General features: G+C 50.5%; 2 protein-coding genes across 3 annotated transcripts in view; one reads left to right on the top strand and one right to left on the bottom strand.

Moving 5' to 3' along the window:
• Positions 1-40: 40 nt before the first annotated feature.
• Positions 41-16,189, bottom strand: tfap4 (transcription factor AP-4 (activating enhancer binding protein 4)). 2 transcript variants are annotated; one of them, XM_066688981.1, is made up of 7 exons: positions 15,456-16,189; positions 9,352-9,517; positions 6,087-6,185; positions 5,369-5,539; positions 4,730-4,882; positions 3,947-4,114; positions 41-3,819 (listed from the first exon to the last, which is right to left on the bottom strand). In XM_066688981.1, exons 1-7 carry the CDS (start codon positions 15,755-15,757, stop codon positions 3,664-3,666), a joined length of 1,215 nt encoding a protein of 404 aa, XP_066545078.1. In that variant the 5' UTR covers positions 15,758-16,189; the 3' UTR covers positions 41-3,663. The 2 variants fall into 2 exon arrangements, with proteins under 2 accessions (XP_066545078.1, XP_066545079.1); XM_066688982.1 differs by lacking the exon at positions 4,730-4,882 and having other exon boundaries at positions 15,456-16,176.
• Positions 16,190-23,281: 7,092 nt separating this feature from the next.
• The window catches only part of glis2b (GLIS family zinc finger 2b), a 28,837-nt gene continuing 28,125 nt past the window's right edge, over positions 23,282-23,993 (top strand). The window contains exon 1 of the mRNA XM_066690069.1: positions 23,282-23,935. The gene's annotated coding sequence lies outside the window, so the exon portion shown is untranslated. The remainder of the gene's footprint in view (positions 23,936-23,993) is intronic.

Genomic DNA, 23,993 nt, shown 5'->3' with positions numbered 1-23,993 from the left:
AATCGGACTCCAGAAAAACCAGACCCAGAAACACAAAATGTCTAAAAAACAAAGTACAAACTTTATTATCTTTCTTTACAAAGGCACACGCCTCTTTTTTTTTTTCCCCAAGTTTTTTTTTTTAAACAAAATATAATAGCTTCTCGACGACCACAAGGACTTATTCTGTTTAACAAACGAAAAACAAAAAAAATACAACAAAAAAAAACAAGTGTAATAAACTGGAGGGGAAGAACGAACCAAAGAGAAATACAGAGAAAGAGAGAGAGACGCTATACAAGTCCAGTGAGACTCACGGACAGACTGATTAGAGTGGGAGTGGGGGGGTGTTTACACGACCGCTGGGCTTACACTCACAACATCAACAACAACAACAAGAGCTTTAAATCAACTAGTATTCCTTTAAAAAAAAATAATCCTCCGACGTAAGTGCTTCATTATCAATTCATTATCCCATTTCAGCATCTCGTTCACCAGCCTTTGATATGTATCTGATGTCTTGAACACAATAAAGATTTTACAGGAAAAAACACAAAAAAACAACATAAAAAAAACAAACCTTGCAGCTTCAGTAGAGGAAATGTAGCGAGTGTTCGCTGTAGAAACTAATATCCTGATCCAGTTCTTGGCTGAAAGTATATTGCGCGCGGTTTCTGGGTTTTGTTAAGCGGGAATCGATCCAAAGACATAAAAACATGAAATAAAAACACGCCGGGAGCCCCAGTACAGTTCACACACCGAAGGACGAAGACTGATTTGAGGAAGTGGCCTAAAGTCACGTATATTCCCCCCACTCTCCGCTTAAATCTCAACATGCCCTCTGTCCAGCCCGGACCCCCGGCCCACCCTGCTGCGGCCCCTCAACCTCAGAAGACCAGGGGAGACCCTCCTAACGGTAGTGGTGGCAAACAAGGGGGTGGGGGGGGGGCGGGGGCGGAAACAGACAAACTACACCTGAGCCGCATCATGATAAGCGCTTGGTGAAGAGAGAGGAGGAGAGCCATAATTAAAACCGCTCTGTAGTTGCTCTAGCGGTGATAGAAAAGCCCCCCCAACAGAGAGAGATCTGGATCAGGACAGGAAGAGCGGCCGATGCTCGGGACGGTTCTCCTCTGGGCCAGAGAACGTCCAGCACCAAAAACACATAAAATAAACCGATTCTAAATGGATATAAAAGTCTTAGTTGTTGACTGCTGTGTGACTCTGGTCACATAACACCAACTGTGCCTAAAAACATGGCGTCGTGGTGGTGTCGGGCCGTGGGACAGCACAGTAAGGAATGACACGATGCCCCGCCCTGCTGGACAGGAAGCCAGCTCCTCACAGCAGGAAGTGATGCGTTACTGAACCCACAAGGCTGTTCACCGAGGGACACCATTGATTCGGTCTTTCTTTCAACAGAACTGCTGGCGCAACGCTAACTCTTATATAGAGATGCGTTTATTAGTTTATTAAATCTATTTGTTTCTCGTTTGCCACTATTGTTTTGGGTTTAGTATTATTTTTATGTGTTACCTAAAGGTTTCCATGTTTAGGGTTATATTGGGCATATTGCCATAAAACACACCAAACCAGGAAGCAGGGAGTATTTCTACACACCATCTGTGTGTAAGTCTCGCACATATACCCACACACACACACACACACACACACACACACACCTCTTAACCTAGTGCCTAAAAGTCCTGGAGGGCCACAACTGACAAGTGGAATTAATTGCGTTCCACATGCCAGAATATTTACAATCACAAAATGTCCCATCCGGCCACAGGGCACTGCCTTTCCACAAATTATTCAAAAGGTTTTAAAATGACTTCACTCGCACTCTAGAGTAACGCCAGGCTCACGCACCAGGGCTCCTGTTATTGTCATACACACTCGTAGCCGAGACAAACTTAATCAACAACAACAGACTTACAGATGATTGAATTCATGTCACAAAAACCAATGCCTTTTTCCAATATACAGCAGCCTCTCGGGAGATGAGGATGGGGGTCAGGGGTCATTCAGACCGGCTCCGCCACTCGCAGGGAGCCGCCGTCACTAGGGTTCATCCGGGCGAGCTCTGAGAGACGCGCCCATCGGTGTGAGACTGGCGGCAGCTAGAGGGCAGCAGCGCGGGAGCTGCAGGCCGTCGAGAAATGATTGTGCGTGTGAGCATGCATAGATAGGTCCGCCGACACAGACAGGCGTCGGCCGCGGCACAGGCCTCCCCCCCCGCCGCGAACTCTCCTTGCGAGAGACGGAGTGGCCCCCGGGGGCCCTGTAAACACAGCAGCTGTGTACACACACGACACGCACACGGGACAAGCAGGAGACACACACACACACACACATACGACTCTCTGTAAAGGCCCAGGTTAACCCTTAAAAACAAAACAAAAACACCTACTTAGTATCACGTCGTTCCTCAAAGCCGCACAACGGTAGGATAGCTTATTCACTGCGACAGATCAGAACAATAACCAGCGCCGGCGGCACCGGGGATCGTGGTGGATTCCACTGCGGCGTCAGAAAGCAGCACCACGGAGTTCGACCACGCTGAACGGAAAAGGCTGGCAGCTTCGGAAATGTAAACGATACATCGAGCGCCCAGTGGAAACCCGCCGCGGGACACGCTGTGTGGGGGAGGGACTTCGGCCACGAGCGAGGGCAGCGTAGGCGTCCCCCCCCCCCGAGCCCGTCTCACTGCCCCTGCAGCCGGCAGAGTGCGATTCGGGACACGGAGTCCGCTGCTACACAGCGCCAAACGGTGCAGTCCGGTTACGGCGGCCACACACCATGATATTTGGTAAAGAGAACAAAAAAACGGGAGATTGTTTCCTGTTTTTTGCACGTTTCCCCAAAAGTGGGACTTTGAAGACGAACGTGCGAACCTGTCCTCTTGGGAATTGTCTCCAGCTGCTGGCTGTACAACAGAGACAAATTAAAAGCCGGCCTTAGGTTTATGATAAGTGGCGTTTTATCCCCGGTGACGGTCAGGTCCCGGCCACACGGCAGAAACCATAGATATTTGGTGGACATTTTAACATCTACACCTATGGAAGGCACAGTCTTTGGCAGTCTTTACATCTCGAATGAGAAAGTATACGAGACTTTCGATGCTATTTTTCCAATAAGGGGGGGTTCGAAGCACTCTGTGAAAGACACGGGCCAGCGGGGGGAGGCGGGCAGGGCTACTGTAGGGAGGATCGTTTCCTCAACCCAAAGCCTGAGGTGGGAAGAGCTGAAGAAATAAAAACTGAACAAAACCAAAACATTGAGATTCTCACAGTGTCAAGCTGTACAAAGCCTCCCCGGGACGTTTTCAAATACAAAAAACAAACAAACAACAGTTGTAAAAGGAGGCAGGGGGCGGTGGGGGGGGTAGGGCATCTTTGTAGGGCTCTTACGGTTTTGTAAGTTGTACAGTATTGGAGATGGTGGCCTGATGGACAGATAGACAGACAGACAGGTGGCCGTGTTCGAATCGCAGCCCAGGCTGAGCGCTGCGCACCCCGTCCCCAGCAGAGTGGCACAGCCTCTGTGTGCGAGTGCATGCGTGTGTGTGTGTGTGTGTGTGTGTGTGTGTGTGGGAGGAGATACGGTGGGGCGTGGAGGGATTGTGTGTGTGTGTGTCAGGGGGGCTGTCTTTCTTTGCTTCCCTCCCCCTCCCACTCCTGATCAGGGCAGCTCTGCCTCGCCGGGCCCCTCGCTGTCGGAGGCAGTGTCCGAGTCCGGGGCGTCGGGGAGGCCGCGGCTTGGCGTCACGATCACCGCGCGCCGCTGCTCCTCGTCCGTGCCGGCCTTCTCCTGCGTGCCCTCAATGTGCTGGATGGCCTGCGGACACAAGAAGCGACACGGCGTCACACTCGGCCCTCCTTGCAGCGGCTGGGTGACTGTCCGGCTGACTCAGCCGCAGCCTGTCGGGGAAGCGGTTTGACCGTCTGCCGGCACCGTCGCTCACCTGCACGATGGTGTCCAGGTTCTGCCGTGACGTTGACACCGTGTTGATGACGGAGGCGGGGCCCATGGTGACCACGGTGACGTGATGTGGTGGGGGGGGCAGCGCCGGGGCGGGGACGATGACTGTGGGGTGGTGGGTGGGGGCCGGGGGCGTGACGGGGGGCAAGACCTGAGAGAGACGGAGAGAGAGAGTCAGTCAGTCAGTCAGTCAGTCAGTCAGTCAGTCAGTCAGTCAGTCAGTCAGTCAGTCAGTCAGCACCACAACACAACCGAGTCACGCGCCGTGAGCACACCGGACACAGCCGACACAGCCCCTCTGCCCCCCCCCACACATCTTACTTTTTAATTTTAATATAAATAATTTCCCTCCTGCTTCCCTGCTCTCTAATCCCCCTTGTGGATGACGCTGACAATGCAGGGCTGCTCCCCAGATCACACAACGGGGCCAAGTGTTTGTCTTTCAGAGACTGCAAACCACTAAAACCCAATTTCATAACTACCAATTCACCCTTTTTCTCAATTAAAACAGTCCGGTACAAACTGCCCCTGCCACGGATACGGGGGGGCCCTCAGTCTCAGCCACAGCTGCCCGACGGCGGCAGCGGCGCTACGGCCCGAGACTACGTTCCTCTGCCACATGCCACATGAACGCTGAACTTTGATTGGCCGTGCCGTGCTGTGCCGTGCCGGCAGCGCCTGGGGTTCACGCTTCGTAGGGGGATGGCGGGTGAGAGAGTGCCGTCGGACACACGTCTGTGCGTGTGCGTGAGTGTCAGAGCCTGACCTGGGCGGGCCGGGGGGGCGGAGTCTCTCTCTCCAGACGCTCGTGCTGCTGCAGGCGCTGCCGGGTGTCCTGCTCGTGGGCCTGCTGCACCTGCACCTGCTGCGCAATCACCTTCAGCTTCTCGGGGTACACGTGCGCCTCCAGGGAGCGGATCTGCCGAGGTGGTGGTGAGGAGGACAGGCTTCAGACAGCGGCACCGACCCCACACACACGCCCTGTGCTACACCAGATCCCTACAGGCCCTACGGACGTCTCGAGCGACTTGGGACCCTGCAATCGGCTCGGTGTTAAAACCACACCGAGATGCGTGCGACGGAGGCCTACTGGTAAAAATGAGCAGCTCCAAAAGAATGATCCAGTTCTCCCTACCGAGGGTGTATTACAACACAAGCAGCCCCAGACCACAGTAATTCCTCTCACGGCCCGACGTGTCATCCCTCTCCTCAGTGAGCCCTACTCTCGACCCAGCGCACTGCCCCCCCCCACCCACCAGCGCTCACCACACACCCGCTTCCCCAAACAGAGGATTGGAAAGCTTTAAACGGACCCGAAATCAGACATGCCAGATTCACTGTCGTCCTGACAGGGGGCCGTGTGCGGTGCGTGTGTTGCGTGTGAGGCGCAGCGTCCGTGGCTCACCTGCTCCTCCAGCATCATCCGGACGCTGCGCTCCTTGTCCAGCTGCTGCCGGAGCTCGATCATCTCACGGCGCAGGTCCTCCACCTTCTCCTCCTCCAGGATGTCCGGGGAGCCGATGCCCTCATCCTTCTCCTCGGCGCGTCTCCGCTTCGGTGATGAGCCACTGAACTCCTGCAGGGGGAGGTTGTGAAGTTTAGGTTTTATTATCCTAGTCGGGGGGATGCGTCTCAGCCCAGACCTTTGCATCTTTATATGTAAACAAAGATGAAATCGATGCCAGCTGATGCCACGTCGCTGTTAAACGGCACGGCAGACTGATGTATTCAGTGCCGTCGGCCCATCTCTAAAGACACCGAAGCCAAGCGGCTGCAGGAGGCGGCTCGGGCCCCAGCTGGTGGCACAGCTCTGAGTGACAGATCAGCCCTGCGCAGCCGAGCGGGGAGGAGACGGGCACAGCTGGCACCCCTCCACCGGCCCAGAGCCAAGCACAGCCCCCGCCTCCAGGCATCCACATGCACGGCGCCACAGGATTCATACTAAGACTTCAGAGGACAATAAACCTGGTCAGAGACCTACAAGGCCTCCAGAGAAAGCATGCCAACAGCAGAGAGCCAGGCGCACTTATTTACGCTCTACACACTACCCCCCCACCCCACGGGAGGACAAACACAAGCTGCCGATCGAGGCGGCGCTGCTCGTGTTGCCACACGGGGCTCACCTGGATGAAACGCTTGAGCTGCGTGTTCTGCTGCAGCAGTCGTGTCTTCTCCTGCTCAAGAGAGAAGATGTACTCGGCCGTCTGCTGGAGGATGGCCGCCTGGGGGGGGGGGGGGAAGAGGAGGAAGTCAAATATTAAGACCCGCATCGATGAGTGCATCCAGGCCAAGACGACACCCTCAGATCATCGTGCAAGACTGCTCTCTCCACAGAAGCCACTACACCCTTTGCATCCCTTTGATGGAAACACGCACCCCTATGGCTGTCGACAGAGTCTCCCTCCGATGGGCGCAAACAAACATGTCTGCAGACAGGACTAACACAGCAAGAACTTCACAATCACCTTCTGGTCAAGCCCAGCCATCCAAACACAGCATTGCTGGGAAACTCTGACCTTAAAAAACCCTCAGTGTTGCTCGAAAATAACAAAATAAATAAAAGTCTATGCAATCCTGTCACATGTTCAAGATAAACACCCTTGAGCGGCAGAGACGCATCCTTTAGACATGTCATCTGCACCCCCACCCTCCCCTGTCCTCTGGCATTTTTGGATACGTCCGGGTCAGTCTGGATTAGTGTGAGCATGGCTGGGCTGCGGGGGGGGGAGGGGGCGCCTGGGCCGAGGATTGCGTTTGGACGTGTCTGGAGCCGCCGGCCGCCCCTCTGGGCTCTCCCTGTCTGATGGTGATGAAAACAGGCCTGGGCGTTCGATCAGTGACACCCAGGCCACTCGGCCCTGCTGCCTCCAGACTGGCGCCGGGCATTCAGTCCTGTGTTAACAGCGTTCACGTATAAGACACGTTTGGCTATCGAGGCTACAGGGGAAGCGTTCTGGCGTTTCCCATTATTATTGGTCTATGGCCAACGGTGGTCAAAAGGTAGAGACTAGTGAGGTGAGATTGTGAGTGCTGATCACTGGGCCCGACAGCAATGGACTGACTGACTCTCTCTTCATCCCTCTCTCGCTCTCTCACATAGTTAGACATCGCCAAGCAGCCTGATGGATGAATACTTGAGTTCAGATAAGATTGTATGGACACTTGGATATACTTGGAAAAGAAGAACAAAAAACAGATGCACGCACTCACACACACATGTCGCGGTTTAATCAGTAGGTGGCACTCTTCCCTTTCTGCCCCAGTACGGTCACTATGAGAGAGGGATCGCCCTCCTCTACACAGCGCTCTGTCACAATGACTGAACCAGTCCAGTCTGCACTTGGACAGCCATGCCCGTGCTGCTGCACTACAGTCACTGTAACAAAGAGCCCAGAAACACCCCCATGTGGTGCAGTTTGTTACTATCAATTCCAACTTTCATTCCCCGTGCTGGGTCTGCAAAACTTTTATACATGGAGAAATAGAGGAAAACAAACGCTTCTTCCCTGGAGTTTTTTTGCCACTTGTTCCTCCGAATGGCCCGAGTCAGAACCAGAAGGCACGCCCGAATTCCCCCACAATCGGCGACACCGGCGGTTCTGTCGCCACAGCACGTGTCCCAGGAGCCCGTGACTCAGAGCCGATGTGAAGGCATGCCGAATTCACACCGCAACTCAACATATAATGACAACAACAACAACAATGGGGCTTTTGTGTTTGTAAAAACTTGGGCATTTTAAATCTGTGACGCATCGAAATTGGATCACTTATAAAAAAAATAAAAATAAAATAAAGGCACTGTATATCTTTGGCTGTTGATACACCAGATTACCGTAATGAGATGAAATAACGGAGCACCTTATATCTGAGCGTGATATCTGGGATTAGTCACAAACCCACGTGGATCTGAACCCTTTTTTCCAAAACGCAGGGGAGCCCTTGGGGAGTAAAAGGAGCTGGAAGTGAAACCTACACTTCTCACTGCAATGCGAACAGCAGGTAACCAACAATGTCTGAAAACGGGCCCGTAGGCCCGATTGCCACTCACTGCCAGCGCTGAAACGGAAGACACTCGCGGTCTGCAGCGCATTAACTTGCTAGAGTCTGGCAACTAAACCACAAAAACAAAGAACTGAAATAGTAAGCCATGCTTTAAGACACCCCAGGCATGCCTTCAGCTGGGGCTAAAAAAAGTAAGCCAAACCACAGCTGCCAACTCCTTTCACAACGCTGCTTTGTTACGGGACCAAAATGGCAGGGTGTGACCAGGGGGCTGCACGGCGCCGCAAGCGAGCGAGACGATTGGTGCAGAGGCACAGCCCAGGTTGGCTACCCCCGGGCTACTGCGACAGTGGCCCCCCTGTGAAGAAGGCTCTCGCATCTTGCACTACTTCCTCTTTCAGGTCAGCGGGGGCGTCTCACTGGAGTCTGATTACAGGGTGACAAAGGCATTCCTCGCTCGGAGCGCACCACTCGCCTCACCTCCTGGCAGACTCGGAGAGATTCTCTCACAGCCGGCAAGACCGAAGCATTAGTCAATGCCGGCTTAAAACAAACAACTCATGCCACAACCTGACTGACTGGACAACCAGACGACTAAAAACACAGCCTCGACCGCAGCATCGGTCACGATTTCCTCAAATCTGCTGAAGACAATCAGGCCAGTGGAACAGCGAAGAGCAAATCCGACTAGTCTACTGGCATATATACATATAATAAAACACGCAATGCATCATCGAGACACTAGAGACAAAAGCACAACGACAGAAAGATTGCAAACACAACTTTAAAAGAGCACGTCTGTGAACGAGACCGGGGTTCCAAAAAACTCTGAAAAGGTACAGCATCGACGGCCGAATGGAGGGGGAAGCCCTGTCCTCCCACTTGGCCAGAGTCCGGGCCCTGCAGCTGCACAAACAGGCAGGGAGAGGATGGGCAGGACATGGCAAGGCCTGAAGGAATTCACGACCTCTGACCTGACCAGCCCTGTGTGGTTCAGAGAGTCTCCAGCCATCAGCCACCCCACCGGTGAGCGTGACCAGACCAGAGCACAGGGCCTCAGTACAGACCAGGCTTCAGCATGCAGATACACGATACACCGAGGTCAAAATACCCCCCAGCACTACCAGGAAGACCAGGGTGGATGCAGCCCAGCGCCTTGAGTTAATCCTACCCCTGGCTTTCCCCATCTGGCCGACCGCAACTTCCCCAACAGCCCGATTTAACCATCAATTCATCCACCCATCTGTTTATCAACAACAACACGTCTGGATCCCCTCCCCAGGGAGCACATGGCTAACAAACACCCGTCCCACCGGCAAGACCTGGCCTTCTAGGTTTCAGAAACGGCAGAATCGCCCATCCCCACCCCGGCGCTGCCCCACCCACCTTGCTGAGCTTCTCGCCGTCTGTGTGTGGAATGAGCGTCTTGAGCGACTGGAAGCCAGCGTTGATGCTCTGCATGCGGCGTCGCTCGTTGCTGTTGGCGATCTCTCGCCGGATGCGCCGCTCCTGGTCGCGCTGCGTCTCAGGGGTCAGAGGAATGTTGGCAAGGCTGCGGGAGAGAGAAAACGGGGCACAGTTAGATGACCAGTGACCAAGAGACAGCAAAGTTCTCACATAACAGTTATAACAAGATGGACGCTTCTTCTCAGTTGAAAAAACAACTATAAGACCGAAGACAAAGCAAATCATTTTTTCTCTATTTGTTTGTTTTTCCAGAAAACAGAATCAACCACACACCCCCAGCTGTTGGACACAACCCTATTTACTTCCCTTTGTTAGGGTCCTTGCAAAACTAGTCATTAGTAAAATACTTCAGTAAGGATCAAATCACAGCAGCAGTGGGGGGCTTAGGACATTCCATAATCAAGAGACGACCTGGAGCGTCAAACGATCAGTCAAAAGTAACCGTCTCCGATTCCACCCGTGACCTCCGACCTTTGGAGAGGACCCTGAACCATCAGTCCACAAAGTGCACGGCTCTGCCTGAGTGCTTCAACCCCGGAGTGACATTGCACGGCTTAGACAGCCTCACACAATGAACATGAGCCAGAGGAAAGGAGAAGAAAACAAAGGGGGGGGTGCCTTCACGCTCAGAAGCTTTACTGTGGGGTAAACCGAGAGGAGGGCAGTGAAGATTCATGACATCAGTTACCTATGATCCCAGGCAGAGGGGGTGCTGTGGCAACAGTCTCAGTCTCATTTCAGATGGTCATATTCAAACGTGACTGTAGTACATTTATCGTGGGAAAGCTTTATGAACTCTGTATGAATATTTATGTTCACACCAACATCATCCACAGCATGTAGGTCCCAGCAATGTGTTCGACAGTTCATTACCAAAAGCTCAGGCCGCAGTGTGACCAGCCTCACTGGGCCCTGCACACGCCGGGGCCCCTGCTCTCTGGGAGACAGCAGTGAAAAATCAGCTGCAGTCCTGACACATGGCCCGGGGGATCTGCGCAGACACGGCGTGCAGAGCAGCTCGACTGCACAGATTGGAAGAGAAGGGGACTTTAGCTCAGCTGCATTAGGAAACACACACACAGCACAAATCTCAGACCAGCTGATCGCCAGAGTGGTCCGAGGACACGGACAGCCCCACTCTCATCACCCACTGACAAAAACTGCCCTTTCAACCCCAACGCCGTGGCACCAAAACTATAGTGACCAGTAATGTTCTGAAACTTGCAAAATCCCAGATCGTCATACTCTGTACAAAAGCTGCAGGTGGGAAATATTATAAAAATAATAAAGGAGGGGAAGAGCGGGCCCACTGCAATCAGCAGGCAGTGTTGAAAGGTAAATCATGTCAGCTGAGCTGCACTCGATTCATTTGTTTATATTTGTTTTGCAACAATGCAACCTCTTTCGCAACGACCGTGAGTAGCATGAATGTCAGCCAAACACCACTGCGTGCCAAGATATTGTTTTGGGATGTTAAAAAAAACAACATAACATCTATATAGATGGATAGATAGATCAGCCGTCAGTACTAATCTTTCCATTTCCTTCCCAAACTGACAGCGCAGTACAAAGGCCAACAAAGCACTGGGTGTCTCTGTCTTGCCCTCTCAGACTTACGAGAAGAAAATTCCCCATGGAAATCCGACGTGAGCATTACTGACCTGCGGTTTTGCCGTTTAACAGGCACGGCCTCCCATGTGTCTCTCAGTGAAACAATCTGTTTGCAAGAACCAACCCTATCACCCGGCGCCAACAGGCCGAGCCATCACAGCGATACAGATTTCTCCCCCTGGATCAGTGCTTTACACAATCTCCCCCCTCGAGCTCCCAAACTCACTTAAAACATAAATGCTAGTGTAATACCCTGTACAATGTGCTTTTGTTGACAACTGTCTGTTGTATTGCTTCTGTGTACATATGCATGCTGTCTGAGATGTAAACCCACCCTCCTGGGCCTGTACCGTGTCTGTTTTTTTGTTTTGTTTTAAGAACTTAAAAATGTAACTGCCTGTTACCCGCTGGCTTGGCAAAGCGTTTAGCGTCTATTTTGCCCCCCCATTTTAACTGCAATTTGGGTTGTTTAAAATGAGGCTGATTGGATCTGACCAATCACATCTTGTAGATTGATAAGTTATGTACATGTATGTAAAAAAAAATAAACCAAAAGTACATCTCTGGGAATCAGCGGCGAGAGGAAGGAAGGACCGACGACTGGTGAAGGTCTGTTGGCGCTGACCGGCACGGGAGTCCGGACAAGCGGCTGGGAATAACTCGGACCCGCTGGCTGTGTCGTGAGTAGGTGGCGTGAGTTTGTGGTTGGGGCGTGTTTATATATTGAGTTACGTTTAGTCAGCTGGCGGGACTGTGTTTTTAATTACTTCAATTATATTTTTGTCTGAGTGAATAAGTCCTCATTGAACTGTGTTGTGTATAACCGAGGTGAAGAGTTATTTTCTGCAGTACAATTTGATTAAGCAGCAGCGAGGCCTAAGAGGACAGTTTGGACTTTTTTTTTTTTCTCTGTTTTTCCCCATTCTTATTATTATTTTGAGATCTCCACCAAATTTGAAACAAAAGTGCAAGGGATTCAACCTATCGGGACTTTTGGCCATTTATTTACTTACTTATTTATTTACTTATTGTTAACTAAATTTGTGTGTATTGCTATTATTGTTATTATTATTATTGCTAGGGTGAGGTAAAAGTTAAATGCACTACATGCCTTGGTTTTAATTTTGTTGCATTATTATTATTATTATTAATAACGCAACAAAATTAACAACAACTCAGTGTGCCGCTTATTGTTTTGTAGTAACTTAAAAAGTACTAGTTGCTTTAAAGTGTTTTGTTAATACTACAGGTATTATTTGTGTTGTTGTTACTTACTTGCTGAATGTTTGGGGGTGTTTTATATTTTTCCCCCGGTTAACTGTATAGTGGCACTTCTTTGTGTTGGCATTACCGGGGTGGAGGCAGCGCACCAATTTTTAAGATAACGGAAGAAAAACAAAACAAAACAGATCAGCTAATTCACCATCTACTGCTGAGAGCCAGGATTCTCCTCGTTTGTTTTTAATTCTCCATCCTTTATCCAATGATAACCTCCCTTTATTTACAGCAGATCCACAGCCCCCAGTTATCCTAAGAACTGGGTGGAGGTACTCTGCAGGCAGAGTGGGCAGGGTAGGGTTACACTAACAAACAGAAAATACATCATTGCTGCCTTTTCATGGCCTCATATTAACACTTTAGCCAAATCTCAAAATGCATCCTATACCACCACCACCACTCCACCATGTCAGAGACACTTTGACCAGGCCGTACCACAGTTTAGCCGTGCAACACTGTGCTCGTGCTCTCCTCACTGCAGCAGTATTTACACGTTTACAGAGTTACAATTTAAAAACGGCTTCACTAGTCTTGGGGACCATTTCTACAGTATGATTAATCCAGTTGTAGAAGGAATAGTCTACCAGTTCACAGTGTTATTGATTGAAATCATGGATGGAAAGAAGTTGTGTCCTTTGGCTGTCTTACACAACACACGCCAATTTTCTTAACTTGATTAACACCACACCACTGGCAGTGATGGGTGGACACGGAGGCAATTATTGATGCGCCTTCCAAACAATAAAACATTAAAAAGGCAAGGCATTGTGGCGCACGGTTTGCAAGCAAAGTGGCAACTGCAGTCAGTGCCACCGCATATCTTACACCCCGATACATATTTAGGCAACATTTCCATGTTTTCCAAGTTCGTTCTTGTATCGAACGCTCTCTCTGTTTCTTTACAGGGTCGAAGGACTTTCTGGCATTTTCTCTGGCTTTGCTAGCGAACTAAAACCCAACAACAGAACAGGCCAGGCGATCGCTTCTTCCACTCCCCCGGTTTCCCGCAGAAAGCCAGGTGACGGCATGGGAAAACCTTAATCGGTGTGTGGATCTGCTGTGTACTCTCTCGTTCTGCCTGTCCATGCCAAATATGTGTGCCTCTGTGGAGCGTAAAGGGGAGGGTGCGGACCGCTGGGAGTGTGAGAAGAGAAGAGAAGAGACAACAGAGCAAGATCCTCTCCCTCTCTCTCTCTCTCAGCGTCACACTGGAATGTCAGAGAACATTGCTGAGCACACAATCACATGGCTAACGAGTTTCTATTATTCTTGTGTTCTACTCTGTGCATTTCTTATACATCTGCCTTAATGAAAAGGTGTACATGCCCTGTGCAATGGATCAAGGTCTCCCAATATTTTTATGTATTTACGACAGCCATCTCTGTGGATGGCACTTTCAAATGCACCTGAGACTCCCAATAAAATCACAAGAGCTTAGAATTTGGAGGAAGCACATAATCGAAGGCATAGGGATCACAACACTTTATTACATAGGGTTGGGTGGAAATGAAGGTGTAAATACCAGACAGTCATTGCATTTGTCTCCTGTGTAAGTTATACTCCATGCCGGGGTACAGAGAAAGTGCCACACTGACATGGCCTGGCTCAGGTCTGGGTGCGAGTGTTGATATGAGCCAGGCTTCTCTCTCTGCTGGCTGACAGGGGACTGCATGTTCAAATGAGTGGTTTTGTTTTTATATAAATAACTCAGAGCTGGACGCTGATTTTAGATCCAATTACACTGTATTGACGTGCACCCCCCCACACACACACAACCTCCAAGTCTTAATGAAAATGGAAGTGAGCAATTGCGAAAGAGCAACTTCCTATGCGTCGTTGTGTTGCTTCTGCAGAGTTGTGGTATTATTACTCCTGCTTCACTACTAGGATGATACGTAAAACGTGCTGCTGGGACCCTGCTATTCAAACCTTTTCAAAACAGATGTTTAAACATCCAGTAACAGAAACACATAGTATCGGTTTTGTGTGCAATCTCTGAGCGGACGATTGCATATTCCTCAAGGGCGTTTATACAGGTCCTTATTCTCTTTTTCAATAAGTTGTCCGTCACGCAGGACAGGCATGACCAACAGAAAACCTTGCAGCACGACCAGACTCAAGTCCTCCAACTCCCAAGATGCAGTTCGTCTCTGGAAGAACTACATTTCCCACTACATCACAGCCGGGCCCGATCCCTCCGCCTCCCTCTCCGCCAGGGCTGCAGACGCATTGACGGGCCTGCTGCACAATACACACCCCCTTTTATTAAAATACCGCTTAATACGTCTCTCCCCGGGCCCGAACCGTGTCCCCAAGCAGACCCGGACCCCCGAGTCGAGAGCCCCCCGCTCCCGAGGAGAGAGTTACCCGTCAAATCCGCCACAGGCCGCCCCCGGCGCTGCAGCCACCCTACGCCATTAAGAACAATGCGAGGCAGCTTCCTCCGCCGAGCGCAGGCAGCGTGGCTGAGCGGCGCGGCGGGCAGCGGCTGCGCGACTCGGTAAAACCGGGTCGGAACCGGCGGATCGGCCCGGCGGGACCCGTGTCCGAGCGGAGCGGACACCGAAGTGTGGGTCGGGGGGCGATTTGCCCGGATTTCTCCGCCCGAACAGCGAGCAAATGTCCGTTCAAAACACGCAGGTCCTCCCGTGCAGCAGCGCGCACCACAAGCATGGCCGCAGAGCCACAATGCCTCCCGTCCCCCCTCGCCACGCCGCGGAGCCCCCCACGCCACAGCCAGGGCCACCGCGGCCGTAACCACCCCCTCCAGAGCCCCCTTCCTGAAACACCCCGAGCTCGGCGGGCAGGAGGGCAGCCCATTTCGGGACAGAGCCGCCGTGCGCCGGAGTGAGCGCCGCGCAGCCCCGGGGCAGCAGCATGGTGTGCACCAAACCACGTGGGTTGTGTTTGTCGGGCACAAAATGCGTCCCGTTTCACCGCGAAATTAATAAAGCGGCCACCGCACAGCCCGCCGCCGTCCCCGCGCGCATCACGCACTCGCCGCCCAGCCGCGTGGCCCCGTCCCGCACGCACGCACAACAACACGGGCTGCCCCGCACGCCGCCCCGCACAACGACACTACAATGGGGGTGGAAAGAAAAACAACAACGCACACGAAACGGGTGCATACACACCTGCACAGCCCGCCGATCACCTCCTTCTCCGTCTTCCTGAAGTGCTGTAAAGAGGGCACCTTTTGACTCGGCACCATAAAATACTCCATGCTTTCCTCTCCAGTTTCGGCTCCGCGATCCTCCTGCTTTCCCACGTCCTGCCTCCGGGCGCCTCGCTGCCTCGTCTCTCCGTGCCGAGGTGTGTTTTGATGGCGTGTGCCCGTGTGGAAGTGTGCGAGTTGTAATGTTGCTCTGCTCCAGCTGATGGGGTTTCCTCGGCGCTCTCTCTCTCTCTCCCTCTCCCTCTCTCTCTCTCTCCGCATGTACGTGTGTGTATTTGCAGCTGATCGGATGTCTGTTCAAGGCGGGAAACAGCTGGTCGGAATCACTGAGCGCTGCCGAGCCTCCTTCCGCAGAGTAAGGAATTGCATGTAAACAAAGGACTATTTAAACCGGCCGGGGGGGGCAGACTGGGAGACGCGGACTCCGGTTGTTTTTATTTTACGGACGCGTTTTGTCTCCCGCAGTGTCGGGGTTTGCGGTGCTGCGGGGGCCGGGCCGGGCCGGGCGGCTGCGCTGCGGGAGGGGACGGGCCGGCTCTGGGTCCCCTCTCTCTCTCTCTTCCTCCCTCCCTCCTCCGAAGCGCCGAGAGGGAAAGTGTGAATGGACGGAGCCGTGCGGCGGTGTCCCTGCGCCACTATGGAGTGAACAGGCGCGTCAGCTGACGGGCTGGCAGGGAAAACAGCGACAGCTCGGGGAGAGACGGGGAGGGGAGGGAGCCGGGCCGCTGCTTCACCATTTTAGGGACAGGGGGAAGAAAAAGGAGAAGAAGGAGAGGAGGAGGAGGAGGAGGAAGAGGAGGAGTGCAGCAGCAGCACGCGCGGGGCGGGGGGGACAAAATGGGAGCGCGAGGACGGCGGTGCGGGGCTGACTTTGCATTAAACAACAACAACAACAATTGTTAACCATTGTGTAAAAGCCTTGCACTTCAAAGTATGTGCATGCATTGTATAAATAACTAGTTTAAAAACAACACCGTGATTTCTAAACCTCAGTCATTGTGCTAGTAACCCCTTCCACCCCGGTCACATCGGCCTCTAGGAAACCACGCGTCTGGTATATTATTATTATTATTATTATTATTATTATTGCTTGGCAGACGGCCTTATCCAGGGCATCCCAGTGCAATACAAAGTGCAAGAATACAGTTAAGTACAAGACATCCAACATTACAAATTCAGATTTACATTATCCAAACAATTATAGTATAATACTTTTTACAACTTCCACAGGTAAGTACAGTACATGAGGTCATACAGAGGGGTGTTGTGCAAATGAGAGAAAATGAGTGTACATGAGATAAAAACGCACATCTGTAGCGTCTTGCAATGCGATGGTTGCTCTCAGGACGGCGGTGTGGCTCTGCTCTTATGTCCACAGCGGTGTCCCCTGCACAGTGTGTGGTCTGACATGGATCCGCAGACCCGGGCAGAGGGCCCTGCCCCCCGGGGCTCATTATTGCTTTAGTGCCCATGCTGAAGGATTACAAGACAGGACACCCTGCAAGGTTACGATGGGACGTCCAGCTAAATGGTCCCAAAACGTGCCTCAGGATTGTTTTAGGCAGCTTTGATGATTATAAGAGTGGAGATATTGCCGCCTTTGTCACAACACCAGAAGGACTAAAGTGAGAATGAAGGGGCCAGATCCCGTTATACATTGACCTCCAGTGGGTTTAAAACAACAAAATTGGAGACAAACGCAGGCCTACAGTGTCATAATACCATTCAGCGTTTAAATGCATGTTTTGTGCAATTGTTATTTCTGGGATCAGTTGAAACTAATGCCTGAAAAGTTTGTGATCTATCTATCTTATTCAAAATTGTACACGGCCACGTGAATTATTTTAATGCTCAGAATTAAATGTGATCTAAGACCCAGATTTAAAATGGACGTATTTTAACCCTTTACAAAAGAAAGTAGTACCAATCAACAGTAGCCCCTTATTCCAGAGGCTCCTGATAACATAACTATGAATACACTCATATTACTATACACCGATCAGCCATAATATTATGACCACCTGCCTAATATTGTGTAGGTCCCAAAACAGCCCTGACCTGTCGAGGCATGGACTCCACTAGACCTCTGAAGGTGTGCTGTGGTATCTGGCACCAAGACGTTAGCAGCAGATCCTGTAAGTCCTGTAAGTTGCGAGGTGGGGCCTCCATGGATCGGACTTGTTTGTCCAGCACATCCCACAGATGCTCAATTGGATTGAGATCTGGGGAATTTGGAGGCCAAGTCAACACCTTGAACTCGTGATTCATCAGACCAGGCCACCTTCTTCCATTGCTCCGTGGTCCAGTTCTGATGCTCACGTGCCCATTGTAGGCGCTTTCGGCAGTGGACAGGGGTCAGCATGGGCACCCTGACTGGTCTGCGGCTACGCAGCCCCAGACGCAACAAACTGCGATGCACTGTGTGTTCTGACACCTTTATCAGAACCAGCATTCACTTTTTCAGCAATTTGAGCTACAGTAGCTCGTCTGTTGGATCGGACCACACGGGCCAGCCTTCGCTCCCCACGTGCATCAGTGAGCCTTGGCCGCCCATAACCCTGTCGCCGGTTCACCGGTTTTCCTTCCTTGGACCACTTTTGATAGGTACTGACCACTGCAGACCGGGAACACCCCACAAGAGCTGCAGTTTTGGAGATGTTCTGACCCCGTCGTTTAGCCATCACAATGTGGCCCTTGTCAAAGTCGCTCAGATCCTTACGCTGCCCATTTCTCCTGCTTCTAACACATCAACTTTGAGGACAAAATGTTAACTTGCTGCCTAATATATCCCACCCACTGACAGGTGCCATGATAACGAGATTATCAGTGTCATTCACTTCACCTGTCAGTGGTCATAATGTTATGGCTGATTGGTGTATTTTCCATAAATTCAGACAAATGAAGGAATAAATACTGACCCTCATCACCTGTTGACACCATGTTTAAGAAATGCGCTACACAAACTTCATTGGAAACAGGTTCCACGGTTTTGACCATTCCCTATAATTATCCCTATCTTATATTCTGTAAAAACTTTTTTTCCAAGTTATTACTATTATTTACTACTACCTGTATTACTACTACTACTATTAATTAATACTATTATTAGGGGACAGGGGGCATTCGTAGGTGAATAAGCCAGTGAATCCAGCTAACTAGTGCAAATGCTACATTGGTGTGAGAAGTGGGATATAATTCACACTGCAGTGCTACTATAATAATATTACTAATAATTTGCCGCTCTCAATAAGACTTTGTATTGCATCCTGGATAAAGGCGCCTGCCATGAAATAAAAATAATAATAATAATGAGACGTGAGGGTTGCAGCGCTGAGGGAGAGATAGAGCGCTGAAGGTTTGAGCTCTGCAGGCTGTACCGAAACACAACCGAACAAACAAAGCCTGATCAAACCGATGGAGAGTAAGTCTGGGAGCTCAGCCTGGTTGGCCTTCCTCAGGTCAAGTGAGGAAGAGGAACTAGGACTCATCCACTGACAGCAGCAGTAGGGTGGCAATGATGAACCCCCGCCAGAGGCAACTACCGACTACTATTTGTTGTTTTCTGTAGACGGTGAATCCAGCCAGCTAATGCACATGCTACAGTACAATATAGAGTTATACACTCACCTAAAGGATTATTAGGAACACCATACTAATACTGTGTTTGACCCCCTTTCGCCTTCAGAACTGCCTTAATTCTACGTGGCATTGATTCAACAAGGTGCTGAAAGCATTCTTTAGAAATGTTGGCCCATATTGATAGTATAGCATCTTGCAGTTGATGGAGATTTGTGGGATGCACATCCAGGGCACGAAGCTCCCGTTCCACCACATCCCAAAGATGCTCTATTGGGTTGAGATCTGGTGACTGTGGGGGCCAGTTTAGTACAATTTGAAATGATTCGACCTTTGTGACATGGTGCATTATCCTGCTGGAAGTAGCCATCAGAGGATGGGTACATGGTGGTCATAAAGGGATGGACATGGTCAGAAACAATGCTCAGGTAGGCCGTGGCATTTAAACGATGCCCAATTGGCACTAAGGGGCCTAAAGTGTGCCAAGAAAACATCCCCCACACCATTACACCACCACCACCAGCCTGCACAGTGGTAACAAGGCATGATGGATCCATGTTCTCATTCTGTTTACGCCAAATTCTGACTCTACCATCTGAATGTCTCAACAGAAATCGAGACTCATCAGACCAGGCAACATTTTTCCAGTCTTCAACTGTCCAATTTTGGTGAGCTTGTGCAAATTGTAGCCTCTTTTTCCTATTTGTAGTGGAGATGAGTGGTACCCGGTGGGGTCTTCTGCTGTTGTAGCCCATCCGCCTCAAGGTTGTACGTGTTGTGGCTTCACAAATGCTTTGCTGCATACCTCGGTTGTAACGAGTGGTTATTTCAGTCAAAGTTGCTCTTCTATCAGCTTGAATCAGTCGGCCCATTCTCCTCTGACCTCTAGCATCAACAAGGCATTTTCGCCCACAGGACTGCCGCATACTGGATGTTTTTCCCTTTTCACACCATTCTTTGTAAACCCTAGAAATGGTTGTGTGTGAAAATCCCAGTAACTGAGCAGATTGTGAAATACTCAGACCGGCCCGTCTGGCACCAACAACCATGCCACGCTCAGAATTGCTTAAATCACCTTTCTTTCCCATTCAGACATTCAGTTTGGAGTTCAGGAGATTGTCTTGACCAGGACCACACCCTTAAATGCATTGAAGCAACTGCCATGTGATTGGTTGGTTAGATAATTGCATTAATGAGAAACTGAACAGGTGTTCCTAATAATCCTTTAGGTGAGTGTATACAGTATATGTCCAAGTCAACGTGAACTGAAAACAAGTGCAAAATACAGAGCAGTTTCATCGCTAATGCGTGCATTGGGAAGATCAGACAAGATTCTCAATATTGCATATAATTTATTCATAATAAACAGGGGACAAACAACAACTTTATCATATTTATAATGAAGGTACAATGAGCCTCTAGTCGATGTATTTATTGCTGTGCAATGGGACTCCATCGAGCAGCGGTGTAAATAACGTCTGGTTAAAATGCAAATGTCTTCCCATTTAAAGGCTATTTTAAAATCCTGTCCCATCTGAAAGTGTCCCCGGTGAACACGGAGCCATACGCTCGCGCTGAGTGTAGTTACAGCCCAAGCTGCTGGGGAAGACGTGCTCTTGGTAATTAAGTATTTTCTGCTGTAAGTTTCATCCTGAAACGCAGAAGAGATCTCCAAATTACTAAATTGAATTGAAGAAAATTAATCACAGATACCTTTCCTGTACACTGCTACTAATATTATTACATATACATATATTTTAGGGCCTTAAAATATTTCCCCTTTAATCTTGAATATTCTACAAGAAGCCAGCTGCATGCAGCAATGTTTCTCAGTAAATCATTTTGGTGGATATTGACACCTAACATCTCTTTCTGAGAGTGTCTCTCACTTTAGCCATCGGAGTGAAAGTCCCTGCTGGCGCCAGGCCCGGGTTCTGGTTCCTGTTCGAGTGGGGTGCATGGGGGGCACAGGTGACAGCCGGGGCTCAGACTTTTCTCAGTGGGGGAAATTGAAATGACTGTTTGTCAGGCCTGGTCTTTTTCACTATCGGACTCTACAAAGGCATTGAAACACACACTCTTGTATTTTATATGGACCTAATATGAATAGTCACATAAAATAAAATTGAATTAAAAACAGACTTTCTCTTGCTCGGCGGTAATCTGGATTTGAGCTGCAGAGAGCGGGATGGCATCATTCACTTCTACAAACACCCCCGTGTTATAACAGCTCAGACAATATTGTCGTGGTGTTTCATTTTTGTTTCTCCTGCAATTATACATCAGTTGATTGGAATGTTTTCTACGCTTGGATGTTTTTATTCAGTCCTAAAGATTTCCCCAAAAATCTGATATACACAAGACATTGGGATTAAAGTATAAACTGGTATAAGAGCAGCAGAACTTTACCACTCATTTACAAATAACATTTTTAGAATACATATAAATAATATTTAAAAAAAAACATCAATCAATCAATCATAAAATAGTCTATGCAATTGGTTTACCTTGTGTAGCGAATGTGTCTTTCCTGCTGTGCACAGAGCAGATTTTGTGACGGCCTCTCCCTCTAGTGGTTAACACGCACACAAAGAATTTGCTGTTTGGGAAAGACACAGGCCTCCATTCTATCGCCACAATCTCTGCAACACAAAACGAGCACAATGAAGTTACACATTTTGGTAATTGTTTAGCCTTTTTAAAGGGCAAAGTTTTACCAGGAAGAAACCCTCTGTCTGAACATTCCCCTTTACGGGTCGGGGCTGACAAAGACACAGATGCCTGGCAGTAGTGCGGCCTGCGTCGCGTGCGAACACTGGGCCCAGTTATCCGAGCAAAGAAAGGGTTCTGGACGGCGCAGTACAATAAAATAAATTGAGTCCCCAGAGGGGCAACCGGAGAGCCTGGATAAGATCACAACGCCAGCAGGCAATGACAGACACCCAACAGGAGGTCACGGGGGTATAACGCTCACCACAGGCCTCTCTCTACTGAGTGCCCGTCATCCTCCACTACCGGACTGTGTGATGTGCCGCGTTGGCCGGTGAGATCAGGTCCCATCCGGTGCCCGTGTCTGAGAGGCATGTGCTAAAACATGCATACATTTAAAGAACTGAAATAGCCCTCCAGGAATCAGAGGACTGCAGTTTAGGTGTTGAAAAGTGTCACACTGGTGTAAAAAAAAACAGCAGGACCTAATAGGCACAAATTAGGACTAATTAAATTCAGCCCTGTGGAGTGAGAACGGAGGCACTTCCTGATAGGAATGGCTGTTGGGGTTTGTGGCACAAGCTGCCAATCATGTTGATAACGAGGCAATGGTTGGACACTACAGGAGAGCAGTAGTGGGGTTTTGGACTCAGTGGGTTGGGAATCACCAGTTCGGCTATCCTGTAGGGTCTACAGGGAGACACGCACCCGGGGACACAAATGGAAATTGGGCTTCAAGGCATTCAAGACAGAAAACAGGAGACACTTCTTCACACAGAGAGGCGTCACAATCTGAACAAACTCCCCAGCGATGTGGCTGAAGAGACAATTTGGGATCATTCAAAAACAGACTGGATAGGATCCTTGATCACTCAGTTATTAATGGACACCAAACGAGCAGGATGGGGCCAATGGCCTCCTCTTGACTGGACACTCTCTCATGTTCTTATGTTCTTATGTACGGCAGTCTTTCTGCAGTGCTTTATTTTCTTACGGTCTTAAATGTATACATACATCTGGAAGGAAGATATATCACCTTGCAGAAAGTGTAGGCAACAGAAAGGGAATGAAAAAGGGGGTCAGGAAGGAAGGAGAATGGGTGAGGAGATGGTCAGACTGGGGAAGGTTGAGTTGATGGCATGTCCGAGAGGGAGGTAAAGAGATGGGAAGAAACATGTGAGGACTGAGGAGACACCCATCTGGTCCCGGTCACACCTCTGCAGACAGACTGAGTTCAGAGGGCAAGAAACAACACAACCGACCTCGCAGCCCAGACAGATGTGTGTTTCTACCCAGATCTGACAAGGAAACCCCCTTCCTACAGGCACGTCGAGTCTCTCGCTACAATGAAACACGTCCGCAGCGAGGGAGGAAATCGACGCGGTTTTCTTTAAAAAAGGGAAACGGAGAGAGGGAGACAGGGAGGCCGGCGCGGGGCGGTGCGGGGCGGTGCGGGGCGGCGCGCGGCGGTGCGGGGCGGGGGCACGCGCTGAGCTGGCAGGCGGGCTGGGCCGAGCGCGAGCGAGCGAGCGGGGAGACACGAGACCGCAGCGCCACTCTCTCCGCGCGACGGGGCGAGCCGGGAGACTGACCCCCTCGCGCTGTCTCTGCTCCTGCACGCCGTGCCCCCCCACCACCGACCACCACCGTGTGACCGCCGTCGCCAGCGAGCGATGCACCTGGCTCCCACCCGGACAAGAGCTCCGCCGCTGCGCAGTGCATCTGCGGGCATGCACCCCTGAGTGCGCATTCCGGACGGGCGGCTGCAGGCGCGGGGATGGTCTCGCTGCTGGGGAACTGACACGGCGCCGCTTTGCTTTTCTCCAGTTTGCTGTTTTTTCACGCACAGATCGTTGCATCGGCTCGTCTTTTTTCCTTCCTCTTCCTCCTCCACGTATAGAATTGCCTGACAATGGTCTGCGGACTGCTGTTCTGCTCGCCACCTTAAACCCGCCGTGCCTACCCCCTTTCCCAGCCGAGGGAAGAGAGAGAGAGAGAGAGAGAGAGAGAGAGAGAGAGAGAGAGCCTGTTTACCGCAAGAGGATTTTGGACACAGAGGGAGACGGGAGAACAAGAAAGTTTGCCCTAAAGGAGAGGGAGAAAAACAAAAGTGCCGGAGATTTCGGCCATCAGAGGGACGTGCTATTCCCAAAGGTAACCCCGCACTTTTATTCTATTCTTCCTATGCAGGCGCCGCGCTATGTGGGTGTAC

The sequence above is a fragment of the Amia ocellicauda genome, chromosome 17, assembly GCF_036373705.1.
Source record: "Amia ocellicauda isolate fAmiCal2 chromosome 17, fAmiCal2.hap1, whole genome shotgun sequence".
Taxonomy (NCBI): Eukaryota; Metazoa; Chordata; class Actinopteri; order Amiiformes; family Amiidae; genus Amia; species Amia ocellicauda.
This window is presented reverse-complemented; position numbering and strand designations above follow the sequence as displayed.